The 14,170-nt window shown below is 40.8% G+C and overlaps 1 protein-coding gene across 25 annotated transcripts in view; it reads right to left on the bottom strand.

Moving 5' to 3' along the window:
* Nucleotides 1-13,386, bottom strand: part of KCNC2 (potassium voltage-gated channel subfamily C member 2) — a 193,635-nt gene extending 180,249 nt beyond the window's left edge. For 13 of the 25 annotated variants that reach the window (XM_078076319.1, XM_078076322.1, XM_078076315.1 and 10 more), the window contains exons 1-2: nt 12,539-13,084; nt 10,654-11,374 (exon numbers count right to left, since the gene is read on the bottom strand). In XM_078076319.1, the coding sequence (XP_077932445.1) occupies nt 10,654-11,355 (702 nt within the window). In that variant the 5' untranslated portion in view covers nt 11,356-11,374; nt 12,539-13,084. Of the gene's footprint in view, nt 1-10,653; nt 11,375-11,552; nt 11,618-11,976; nt 12,110-12,538; nt 13,087-13,318 lie in introns of those variants that run through there. The other 12 variants (XM_078076316.1, XM_078076308.1, XM_078076307.1 and 9 more) reach the window with 6 other exon arrangements.
* Between the last annotated feature and the right edge of the window lie 784 nt (nt 13,387-14,170).

Below are 14,170 nucleotides of genomic sequence, written 5' to 3' on the forward strand. Positions count from 1 at the left end.
AGGTTTCCAAATACATCTGTCCTTGGAACTCTTTTGAGGAGCAACGCTCATCAACATTCTGAAGGACTACAGATCTTTAAAATGCACTTTGGGAAATACCGGTCTAAGCATGATGATTCTCCTAATTCACTGTTAAATTGTATTTGCTTTTGCAGCAGTTACATCAAAGTTCTCCAGGAGCCAACTACAGCCCCAAAGATATTCACCTGATCTGAATCTTATCTATGTCCCACTGAAGTTGAGGCTCTGGAGTGAGACCCAAGAAGCAAAATTTTAGTCATCAACTTACATTATTTCTAGGCACATCTAAGTCTCAGAACCACTACTTTGGAATAAACTGAAGTAATAGTGTTCAGTCTTGCCCTGGACTGAGCATCTTACATCTCATCAGGAAATCTCCTTTATAAGCCCAGAGGTCTTGTCACTCCAAGTTTCAATCTACCCTACCTCTCAAGCCTCTACTCCTGCCCTGTGGTCTCTCTGTTACCTCATATCACATGGCATGGTATTTCTCCATGTTTGCAAACTACTCTGTTGACCTTCCCCTGATTGCTGGAGAATATTTATCTTTTGGAAGTTAACTAAAATGTCATCTCCTCTGTGTAGGAAAGTGGGTCCCTCCCCAGTCTGTGTGTTCACACTATACTAGTATCTCTATTATAGTGTTTAATATATCATATTATAACTATGGATCTATGGTCTTTTCAACAGAATACAACTGTCTTAAAGGTAAATGTCAAATTTTAACACATCTTGCATTTTCAGTACAAACTAGTCCTGGCCAATAGTTGAAGCTCAATAATTGTCAGGTGAGAGATTCAAAAGCATTTTAAAGCTTTTGTCTTTGGTTCTTGGTTCTATTCCAGTTTGTTTAGTTAAAAGAGAAATGTAATAATGCCTGGTGACAACATGCTCTTTCATCCACCAATCAACATAAGCCAAGGTAGAGGAAACACAAAAGATTGTTGATGAAAAAACCCAGCACTGAAGCCCACAGTCAACTACTCAAAACTGAGGAGCTGAGACTAGGCACATTACAAATAAAAATTGAACAGCACACTCACAGAAGAAATTGAGGCACTCAGATAAAGAACCCTGTTTTTGCATTGAGACTAATCAATTTTGAATGTCATTGAAGCTCATTAGTGCATTAAAATATGTTTGATTTCATTAATTTTCTTGAATTTTATACCTCTAACATTTTACTCTAAATATCAAAGCACAGTCAACACCATTACAAACCTGGAAATTAAGCATAAGCTCATAAATGTTTACCAATCATGATACAAATGTTATAGTTCTTCAACTTTCATACACCCACTAATCATTTTATATGACTGTGATAAGTTCACTAAGGTCTGATAATAAAGTTCCAATAGCTTAAAAAAGAAAAAAAAAAAGGATACTTGCTACTTTACATTCTGTTTGCACAAAGAAGGGGACAGCTAAGGCTCTATTCTGTCCACTTGCTAGTCAATTTATATGAAACACAGGTTTCATTAAAGATATTTTAATAACATTCATAATGGCCCTCTCATTGCTTATCTCAAGAGAGAAGCATGATAATTTGAATGATAAATCAAACTATAATAACTGTATTGTTCTGTTTTCCTAAATATAAATTTTATTAATTTTATCCACATTACTCTTGCTATGATTACTCTGCTATTGTTTCCAATACAATTATTCCACAATATTCAGTTTCAGCAAACAGCTTTTTATCAATAAACATAAAAATACCAAATTAAGCAACACTATGCCTGAATTTCTATTGTATAATTTGCAAACACAGACACAAATTTTACATAATTTCTGAATAGTTTCTGTGTTTTCATTGAACGCAATCTGACAAACTACTCAAAAAAAATTTTATATTGGTCCAAATAGTTTTTGCTTAAACAGGTTGTCTTAAATTTAGAGTTAATAATATTATTTGGATATATTGACAAAATTACTTAGAATCACTTTATTTTATTTTAAAATGTGTTTGTATTTTATCATTTAGTGAACAACTTAAAAATTCTGGACAAATTATTGGTGTAAAGTAAAAGAATGTCTTGGCCAAAAGGTGGCATATTTTCATCTCTGGGACTCTCTCCATAGAGACATCTAAAAGGAGAGAACACTTCCATTGCTGAGACGAAATCACAGAACACTAGCCAAGAAAGGCGATATTGACCTTTGCTTCAATTTTCAAAGATGTCAGCAATGTTGTAAGATACATAAAGAATGGCAAAGCTCTAAGATCTGATAACAAATCACCAGGGTCTTCAAACAAGCAACAAAGAAGACATTACTGAGGTGTCTGCATAGAATTTTCTTAATACATGGAATACTAAGGAAATGTCAGATTACAAAGATGTCCTTTTATTATGAACTTTCAAAAGAAAATGTCAATCAAGTGATTAAGAAATTATGGAGTGTCTTTTTCCCAATACTACCAGTGACATTTTGGCCCAAGTCCTTCATTTTGATTCCTGTAAAATGCATTCTCCCAAACACTCCCCCAAATTTTAATGTTGTTTACATTTCATCACAGTCCAGTAAGCACCACCAATGACTTAAGTATCCATTGAAAAAGTTCTTCTGTTCTGTATTTACTGACCTCACAACAACATCCAATCTCATTTGCAGATCTTAACAACAGCTCCAAATATCTTTCACTCCACTGATTCACCAGTTACCCCGTGTGAAATCACCATAATCTGGTTAATTACATGTGAGAAGACAATGCTCTATAAAATACATTAACCACTACCAATAGACTGAACTAGGTTTGCACTGACAAATTCCAAAGACGATAAATCAAGTAAGAGTAGAAAACATATTATAAAAGACACACACACACAGACACACAAAGGGATAAAGGGAAATAATAGGAGGTAAATGCATAAACAGGTTAGTTATGAGGCTTGAAAGGTAGCAGAACAGTGAGATCTAGAACTGGTAGAGAAGGCAGCAATGGAAGGCTGCATCTGACTTGGGATCTGGAAATAAAGTGAATACATAAAACAGTAACAATTTCCCTGCTATTATTGAACAATAGGACATAGAAGAGGGCAGACCCTCCCCATACTATTCCTAACATGCTTGCTGCTTCCTAAGAACTAAACTTTGTGCATCTGATGTTAAACACAGTCCAGACTAAGCAACTGAGATTGAATGGGAAGAATAGCATAAGTCAGAAGATCTAAATTCTAGCCCTGCTACCATCACAGCTAGCCACAGCTATGAACAAGTAAGCTGTCTCACCAGTGAATTAAGGCAGTTGTGCCAGGTAATCACCAGTTTCCTCCCAGTTCTATGCCTCATGAATACCAGAAGTCTGTCATATATGCCAGTAATCAATCTCATTAAAAGAGCATATATTTTGGATGGATATGCATAATACACACACACATGCACACACACACTAATATTCTCAAATCAAAATTTTAAGCCATATTCCTACAAATCTCCTCCATGGCTTAACCATAGTAAAATTTTACAAACATATTCCCTGAGTATGTATCTATGACAGTGTATGTATTAATGACAGTGAATGTAAATATGTATATCTTTTTATGTAAATATGTATATCTTGAAATAGAAAAACTATCTTCCCAAAAGAGAAATATGGAATACTATAATACATATATACATTTACCTTGAAATATTCTTCATTAATGAGTACATTAAAATATAAATTTATTTGAAGTGTGCTAGACAGCATACAGTTCTCTGTGCTCATTCTGATAGAATGAGTTATGAAAGAGATTAGAGCTGAATAATTTGACATTATTTTGTAAACACTTAGATGTGTTAGGCATATCTGTAAATCCTCAAGTGAGTAAGACTTTCCCTTCTGTATAAGATACAGGAAAGGGAAAAGGATGGGGTCTTTGACAAGGCACTTTTCAAATGGAAATAAAACTGAGATTATCTAATCAGTTATCCTTGTGGTGGATGGATATACACCTGCACTGAAACTTAGATTTAGGAAATGACAGAGCCAATCATCTTTATGGGTTTCATGACAGAGCCACAGCAAAATGATTTCCTGAGATCAATATGTGGTTGAGGGAAAGCTGTTTTCAATGGAAACAGGAAGCTAGGAGCTAACCTGTTTCTATGGTAACCAGAGCAGCAGCTACCCAACAGCTGTAGGAAAAAAAGGGCAGAAAGTTATAAGCGTAAAAAAAACAAACACAAAAAAAATCAATACTGGTTTACCTCATTAGTGTAATGGTCCTTAGAGTACAATCACAATGAGGGCAGACATTTTGTTCCTCAACCACCCCACTACCAGGGGTTTTTAGCAATTAGTATCATTATTTTTCCTCCAAACCTCAAAATCTAAGAGCTGGAAAGAAGTTTGGATACTAGCTAGTCAATGTGTCATTCCCATTTTCTTTTTTTCAGAATAAATCAAAGGAAATCAAGACTCAAGGAAATTAAGTAAATTCTCCAAGGTCACACAGCTGGTTTGTAAAATCTAGGTTAGTGTATACGTCTCATATATCCCACCCCAGACAGTTTTCCAATGCTACTTCCATATATTCTCAACTCTTGCTCTCTCGTCCTCCCAAACACCCACATTTTAGTCACTTTCTGTGAAACTATTGACTACATAATATTAAAATTAATCACCACCGTTCAACCTGTAAGATATACATATATACACACAACAGAAAAGATAGCACTGTTTTTATATATATGGGGAGGAGAGACTGGTCTTCTAAAAAAAAAGCCCCTTCATATTTCAAAAAGAATTGAATTAAGTTTGTATAATATATTGATGGTTATTGTTGAGACTATGCTGCCACTATGTATTTCCTTCTGGAGATCCGTGTTGCTTTTATTAGTCCTTTAGAGCCCTTACCATTTCATTTGGACATATTTTTATTTTATTTATTTATTTATTTATTTTTAAAGATTTTATTTATTTGACAGAGAGAGACACAGCGAGAGAGGGAACACAAGCAGGGGGAGTGGGAGAGGGAGAAGCAGGCTTCCCGCTGAGCAGGGAGCCCGATGCGGGGCTCGATCCCAGGACCCCGGGATCACGACCTGAGCGGAAGGCAGACACTTAACGACTGAGCCACCCAGGCGCCCCAATTTGGACATATTTTTAAAGGTTGCCATAATAAAAGTATATGACTCAGAAGTTCAAAAAATATGAGACTTTACTGCATTTACTTTTTTTTTGTAGTAGTAGTAAAAATAAGTGATAATGATATACATTTTCAAACAGGAAAGGTTGACCTGCATTTCTATATAAGCCTACACATTCTTTATTTTCAGTTGCTTTGAAAATAAGCTTCTTGACAGAGAATTTCCTTGACTCTGATTAGTTTTGTCAACCCAAGTCTACAAATGAGCACTTAACAAAATATCACAGAAAAAAGATCATACCTGATCTGTCCAACTACATTCACTTTTGGCATACCTAATGCCCAGCAATGGATCAAATCACCTAGTTTGCGACCAAATACACAACTCAAAATACAATTTTCTAATGAACTTCCTTGATTCTTTTAATGACGTATTTAATTAGGTACTCTCTGAACCTATCCAATACTCAGAATATAAGCAAAAATTAAATTAATCTGTGATCTGTACAATTAGTGGCCTGAAAAGGGTCAAAAGTTACTTAGATATTTATATGCGCAAATGCAAAAACACCATACTACTTATAGCAGACTTTTTTCAGAGATCCGAAGTTTGGATTTGCACTGCCATATAACTGGCCATGACCTCTAATTAAAATGGAAGGTATGAAGACACGTGACCACACCCTAAATAGTTTGGTTGTTTTGTATAAGTACAGCCTTCATCACATTCTCCAATAATATTGCAAAGACAGAGCCTATAAATCACCTTACAAACAGAAAAATCAAGATTAAAACAGCCTAACACTTTCATAATAAGAAAAAGACTAACAATATCTTATCATCATTTCTAAATAGAATGTTTTCCTTAATGTGTCAGGCAATATTCCCATTTGAGTTGTTTTTTTCGTTGTTTGTTTTTTGAGGAAAATTTATCTTTAACATCTCTGGAATTTTTTTGCATTTCTTAATTTAATAGATAATGTTTTTAAGAAATGTTTTATTATAAATAGGGTGGTGAGCTTACTGAGGGCAAAGGACTATATCTTCTCCATTCATTCCCAGTAACTTCCATAGTTGAGTGACTGCATAACCAATATTTGTTGACTAAATAAATATTCTAAAATTTGTAATAACTGACAACAATATTATATGAACAAGCTGTATTTGGCCAATAATTCTTTGAATTGGAGCAATAGTTACAAAAGAAAAATTAATACTTTTTTTCTTTAATCTTAAAATATGCCTCAATTATCCTTACTTTAATTTTTTTAAATTAAATGTTACATTTTAAGCTAGCAAGTGGTTATTTAGATCACTTCTTTACTATTTTGTTTTGTGGTTTGAGGAAGAGGAAAAAATGATCTGTAAAAAGTAAATAAAGTATGTGCAATTCTGAATCCAATTCTATATGTTGAAATTTGAATTTTAATAGTTTTGAGGAGTATATTTTAATAATGCTGTGGAAATAAACCAATTTAAAATGCTAATGAAGTGAAGATTTTCAAGATTAAAAAAATGATGGATTCACTATCACAACCCATGTATGATTCAGGATGATCTGCACGTAATGATACATTAGATAAAGATCCAGAGAATGTATATAAAATGATCTAGACCCAAAGACCAAAAAGCCAACATCTTAAATGTGGTTCCATAGCAGTTATTCTTTTTACTGTTTGGGGGCACCTGAGTGCCTCGGTCGGTTGAGGATCTGACTTTTGGTTTCAGCTCAGGTCATGATCTTATGGTCATGGGATCGAGCCCCAGTATAGGGCTCTGTGCTCATCAGGGAGTCTACCTCAGATTCTCTCTCTCTCCCTCCGACTCACTCTCTCCCTCTCTCTTAAATAAATAAATAAAATTCTAAATAAATAAATAAATAAATAATAAAATAAAATAAAATGCTCTTTTAAATTAAAAAAACGTCCTATCAGCTAACCAACTATATACAAGTCACCAAGGAAGAGCCACCCTGTAAAGTAGAACCTAATTCAATCACCTTCACTCCTCCCAAAAAATAAGTAAAAAGAAGAGAGATAAGGAGAACTTATAACAGCTCTCAGCTCTTTAATATAGGGAGGAAATTATTTAAAATAATTTGATTCTAGTATTTTGCCTTTATCTTATTTTTTTAACTTCTAAATAATCTAGAAGTTCTATCAAAGAATTTCTCCTTGACACCCGTCTACTTACCTATGATCTAATGTTTTCAGAGGAAAGCACATACAAGCTTCATTTCCCTCTTAAACTTAGATATTAAATTGGAAAGATACAATGCATAACATTTTCACAAATACATCTAGGCATCCTTGATTTTTGCTATTTGTAAATATCACTCAATGGCATCAACAGCATAATCTCTCCTTTTCTTTCCTGATCTCATTTTCTCCAGAACAGGTTTCCATGACAACTTATATGTGATTTTTTTTATAAATTTCTATTTTGGAATACTATTCTTAAGGATAAGAATTCATCTAAGTATAAATATAAACTTACTTACCAAGTTAACCTGGACAATCTTGACCTTTCAAATATGTATTTACATCATAAATATAAAGCAATAGAAGAGGGAAATGCCAACCAAAACAGAAAGCAAAAATACAATGTTATAAAATTAAATTAATTATCCCGTTCCTATCACTGTTGTTTCAGTGTGGCACTTAAGATCATAAAAGTTAGAAATAAAACACTTCTACTATATAATTGAGTCAATATCCTCAATACTGGGAAAAGATAAAGATGATGATGACAGGTATAACAAACTGAAAAAGGAATTCAGACAGTTAAAAATGTTCATCTCAAGTATATCAATAAAAGATGAACTAATGTAAAAAAAAGTAAAGAGGGTTTATAAAAGTTAAATACTTAACTTCTATTAAGAACGAGACTTGTGGCAGTAAGACCACAGCTGAAGTTACCTATAAATTACCACACTTGATAATTGATTTATGTCTTCTAGAATCATGTCCATGGAAAATATAATTTCATTCTGTGACCTCCCAATGTAATTCTATTTATCAAACTAGTCAGATAACATTAAGTCTGAACTAAGAGTTCATATAAAAATATTAAATCACATTTAAGTAGAACGGCAACTTCTGGTTACTCTTTTTTAGGCAACCCCTAATAATTTGAAAAGGGATTTCCCTGAAGACAAGTCCCATAAATGTTAGCCAGTCTAAAAGAAAGAAAAACACTACACATCGACTGGTCAATAAAAATGCAAAGTTCAAACAGCGTTCAAGAAGTCAATTTGAATTCCATATTTTCACTCTAATGTTGGGCAGTGAAGGGTAAAAATTCTACCAGTCAAAGTCCTGGAATACATATATTTTTTAAAAAGTCATAGATGACCTTTCAAAGTTCAAATTCTAGGAATTGTCTTATGCTGCATTAAATCTCAAGAGCAACATGATCTGCGGAGATTTCATAAGCCAGTCAGTTATAATCAGTGGTTGTGGTAAAGAAGGACCTGGGGAGGATGTCATGAGACCTCCAGCATAATTTTGGATCTGCTATTAACTTGCTGTATGACCTTGGCCATCACTTAGCATCTGCAGTCCTCATTTTCCTCATCTATAAAATAAAGGGTCTTCATGAAGTGACCTCAAGGAAATTTTCCAGGTCTGTGATTCTCAGCTGATTCTGCTTCTAATGGCTCTTTGACCTTGTGTTAATCTCTAATATATCTGTGTTCTTTCCTCACCTGAAATGGATGCATATCAAACCCTGAATATTGTTAAAATGAAATCTTAGTAAGATTTTTTAAAAACTATTTTCAAGTTAATAATCTACCCTTTGACCAATAATCGATAAAATCAATTTCCATAGCAATAATAAAAATTGAATACCATCATAAAGTTTTTGCTATGCAATCTAGCCTACAATAAAAGACATTATATTATCATGAGGAAAGATAATAAAACGTTCTGTCTCTTTTATAGCGCGCTATCTGGAAAAAAAAAATCACATGATGAGCCTGAAAACAAATTCAGATTATCTTTTTAGCCACCAAGTGGAAAGAGCACTGTGGCACTCAGCTGGAATTGAAAAAAACACAGATGTAATTGTCATGAGTCTGTGATTTAACTTAAGTAAATACACACTTGTTTTTGTTTTTGCTTTAAATCCAACTGTTGCTGAATTTATAGAATGGTCTTAAAAGGAAGATATCAGAGTTGAAGTTATTGATTCTATATTCAAATATAATAATGTGGATATACTAAAATTTATGTATGCATTTAAATGCCAGATCCAACAGAGGAGCAATGCTTGAAATTGTCTCTTTCATATATTCTATTTCAAACTGAAAACAAAACATATCCTCAGCCTTCTAAAGTGGTATCAAGAACACATCTTCTGAGAAGTTATTAGATTGACAGCTGCACGATATCTCAGATGCAGAGACGTCTGACATACAGAAGAAGACAATAATGAGGATGGAGCCAAAGTGAGGCTGCCTAGGGGTTATTTTTTCTGGGTGTCAGAAGCAAACCAGAAACATGCAGTCGCAAAGATTTAACTAAATACACTACTCCATTCTTGGGTATAATTAAAAACCATTCACATACTGTATAATTTTTGGTTATTTATATTTCTTTTATTTCCTTTAAACTGGAGAAACTATTATTGGTAACTTTTACAGTCCCTTCATGGGATTCTGAAGAATTAATTGGGAGTGTCAAGGACTAAATTTAAACTGTCATTCAAGCTAGAAACTGAAAAGAAAAATTGAGGACAGAGTCACAATCTAAAGAGTAAAATAAAGTTTGCAACAATCTAAATTACCCAGATTTAGACAACTGGATTAAACTAGCATCAAAGTGACCGATTCACATTCAACCTGTAAGAAACATAGATACAGCCCAAGGCGGAAAGGACCAGACTCCACAATTCAATGTGCAGGTGGGCTCTCTGGTCAACTCACTGGGACAAACAATTCAGCAGTCTTCTCCTTTGGAAGGAGACAGGACCAAAGGAGATTCTCTTCACAAAATGACCCCCCCCCCCCCCCCCCGGCACACCCTCTCCCCACCCAGCCACCTACTAGATTCCATTTCCCCACCTCTGTCTTCAGATTAGATCCCTAATTGGAGCCACTGCTTTGAGTCAGATGTGAAGGAGTGTCAGGCCTCACTGAAAATGTCAAATCGTGATGACCTGAAGAAACATCCAAACTAAAGGAAAAGTTGGAACAAAAGAGTCAGGAAAAAAAGAATCAGGACGAAGCACGATACCAGTTTCAGGACAAGGTTCCAGACAGACTTGCTCCCCGAGAGGTCGATATTTGCCCTTTAGCTCCCATCTGCTAAAGTAAATCTCAGTTTGAGTGGAGGAGGAGAAGAGGAGGATGAAGGGGACGGACCGGGAGGATGGCAGCCAGGGTCCCTGAGTTTACCTGACACCAGATGGGCTTCTAATCTCCTCCTTAGGGAGCCCTGTTCTCTTCTCCCGCCCACCCCCTCCCGCGTCCCAGAGGCCTTTGATGGAAAAGAACAGAAAATTGGGGAAGGAGTTGGAGGGGCTGGAGCAGCAGGGAAGGGGGCGGTTCTGGCCTTACCCTGGCGGCTCTGGATGAGTAGGGGTCCTCGAAGAGGGCCCACATGCGGGGCTGCAGCCTCTTCCAGCGGCCAGACTTGCCGTCGGGGCCCCCCAGGCCCGCGGCGTCCTCGATGCCCAACCTCTTGGCCGCCAGGTCGTCGTCGTCGCCGGGGTCGCCGCCGATGAGGTCGGGGGTCTCGAAGATGTCGAGCGCCTCCTCGGCGTCGCGGTGCTGCCGGTAGGTCATCCAGCAGCAGGGCTCCACGTCCGTCTCGTCGATGCCCCAGAAGGCCAGCTCCTCCTCGAAGAGCGGCCCGCACACGTCGGCGGGGCAGTGCAGCTTGCCGGTGCGGTAGTAGTTGAGCACATAAGCGAAGACGCCCGGGTGCCGGTCGAAGAAGAACTCGCGGCCGCCCCCGGGGTGGTCGCCGCCGCCGCCGCCGCCGCCGCCGCCGCCTCGGGGACTGCAGTTGCCCGCGCCGCCCTCAAAGCAGCCGCCCGGCCCGGGGGACAGTGGGGGCGGTCGCGGCGGCGGCGAGAGCGAAGGGGGCGACGGCTGCAGCTTGTCGCCCGCCGCCGTCAGGCAGTCGCCCTGGGGCTCCGAGGCGGCGAGAAGGGCCAGGCGCGTCCCAGGCAGGGTCTTGAGGGTGCTGCGGTAGGTTTCGTGCCGGGTGCCCCCGACATTGAGGATCACCCTCTCGTTGTTCTCGATCTTGCCCATCTCTGTGGCTCAGACATGACTGGGGGGAGGCGAACACAGCGCCAAGTTAAAGATCTCGGCCGTCAGAGCCGCACCATGACCCCCACCCCCACGCCGAGCCCGAGTCCCAGGATGCAGGCTTGGAGACAGGCGAGGGGCAACTGACCCTCCCAGAAGGAGATGCGCGCCCAGCCCTGTCCCCGCCTCAAGCAGCACACCTTCCCCAGGCTTCCAGAACACCAAGGAAAGTGGTCCCAGCCTCCCTGACCTTCCAGGACACCTTCTTTCCTGCCTCACACCTTTCTCCCCTTCCTCTGATCTCTCCTACTTCATCTTTTCACCCTTCACCCTCCCTCCCCTCCGTCCCCTCTCACAGAGAACCTGCTTCTAGGCCCGAACCCCCACTCCTCTCCTCTCCTCTCCCCAAAGCCCTTATCTCTACTTCCTAGACCCTTTCTCCTCCTCTCTTGCTCCTTACTCTCCCCCTGCCCTGGCCCCTCTGCTCCCCTCCCCTAAACCCTCTTTCCTCCTTCCTTGGCCTGGAGGCAGTTCCCTTAGCCAAGGAGTTTCTCCGCTGAGGCAACTTGGCAGTGTTGGGTGAGAGCCCCCAGTCGGGCCGGAGAGCCCCCATTCCACGCGTACCCTCGGTACTCGGGACGGCTCGCAGCGCCCTGGCACTCGGGGAGTGCCCTTTGCGTGCCCTGTTCTCGGTTCACTCCCACTCTCCCTCACGGACCAGGCAAAAAGACTGAACGCTCCCTGCTGTTGCCTTTCACCAAGGAGACCTGTGACTAATTTCCTGATCCAATTTCCTTTTCACATTATTACTGTTGTTGTTGCTGTTGTTAATATTATTATTACTTGGGAAAGGAAACCACTAACTAGGTTCCATTTTTGAGAATACGAATGATCAGTGCATCCCACCCCATCCCCCTTCCCAAGAAAAACAAACGCCTGGGGGATGCAGAGTGGGGGGGGTTGCTTTCTAGGAGGGGCGAGGCCCTGGGAAAAGCCGCTGGAGGCACACCCCCCCGGATCCCTGAGCTGACAGTGTCCCCGTTTCCAGTCTCCCAGCCACCTCTCCCCAGGGCTTCACCTCCACATTCCCATTGCGGAACGGGAGGGGGGTGGGGGGGATGCCTGTCTGCAGGGTCAGCATGCCCTTCCCGGCACATCACCCCCTTTCCCTCCCGCCCCCAGATACCTTAACGAGACCGACAGAAAAGTGGTTCTGCTTTGGTTTCCGAGTGGACGAGGTTCTCCGGGCAGCCGGACTGAGTCCTGACACCCAGCCGAGCCGCCCTTCTCCAACGAGAAACTACTTGTTGGCGTTTTCCGGGTTCAGGTGGTTGGGCCGCTTCTCGGGGCGCTGGGGTCGCGGAGCCAGCCCCCGCCGGCCGCCGGCCGCGCTCCCCGCCTTCATTCTGCGAGCTGCCGGCTCGCCCCGCGCCAACCTCCGCGCCCCGAGTCACCATCGCGCAGGGCTGGGCAAACCATGGAGCTCGGGGCGGGTCCAGCCGGCGCTCCGCGACCCCGCCGGGAGCCGGCACAGCGGCTGGCCGCGGCCACAGCGGAGCTGACCGGAGGTCAGGAGGGCTCACCCACTTGAAGGGGAAGTCCCCCGGCTCCGACCCGGACCTGCAGGTTTTGTTTCTCCCCCGAAAGCAGCCGCTGCTAGAGCTGTCCCTTCCGCACCACTCGCCGTCAACCACCCGCGCCAGAGCACAGAGCTCAGGAAAGGGTGGGTGGGTGGGTGGGTCTGGGGAAGCTCTCTTGTACCAACCAGGTTCATATATTTTTCTTCCGTGAAGCTCTATCCCCACCCTCTCTGGAGCTTCTGCCTGCCTTGTTTACACCCCACTCTCCACACCCTTTCTCTTCCCACTGCCCCACCCCTCCCAACAAGTGAGAGAGCATCTCTAAGACCAATTCCTTTTTTTTTTTTTCCTTAATGACAGCTGATGGGAGAGAGAGATCTACTTACAGGTGACAAGTGAGTCTTGTTTCTCGCGTCTTACACATGGCTCTGGCTTGCTCTTTCCAGTCAAATGTAGGTCTCCAGTCACCACATCATGGTTATATAAAACAAAACAAGTTTAAAAAGTTTATTCCAGGAACATAATGCTCTAGCAAGTGAAAATTCAGGTTTCTTTATCAGAAGCAACAGAGGCGAGCTACAGATATCCAAGTACCAAAGCAATTATCTAATTAGCCAATTTCTTCCTCTCAAATTTTTATTGGGCCTTGTATTAGTTTGTTAGGGCTACCATAACAAAGTACCACAAACTGGACTGTTTAAACAGCAGAAATTTATGATCTCACAGTTCTGGAGGCAAAAGGTAGAAATTAAGGTGTGGTCAGGGTTGGTTCCTTCTGAGGGCTGTGAGAACTGGACCTATTCCAGGCCCCTCTCCTTGGCTTGCAGATGGCTCTCTTAGCCCTGTGTCTCTTCACATCATTTTCCCTCTATGCATGTCAGTGTATCCCTTTTTATGTAAGAACACTTGTCATAACAAATTAGGGCCCACCTTAATGACTTCATTTTGACTTGATCACCTCTGTAAAGACCCTATCTCCAAAATAAGGTCACACCCTGAGGCACTGGAGGCTAGGACTCCAACATCTTTCTGTTTTGGTGGGGGGAGGGGGATGGTGCTGGGACACAGTTCAACCCATACCATTTCACACCACCAAACAGAGCGTGTGTTTTTGTGTCTGTGTGTATATTGAGAGAGAGAGAGAGAGTGAGAGACTCTATTCCACAGGTATAGCTTGAAAGGATTGAAATCTGTGGAGTAGGTAAAACACCAGGTTGTACGTGGGGAGAAGTCTCTTT

Source organism: Halichoerus grypus, chromosome 6 (assembly GCF_964656455.1).
Source record: "Halichoerus grypus chromosome 6, mHalGry1.hap1.1, whole genome shotgun sequence".
NCBI lineage: Eukaryota > Metazoa > Chordata > Mammalia > Carnivora > Phocidae > Halichoerus > Halichoerus grypus.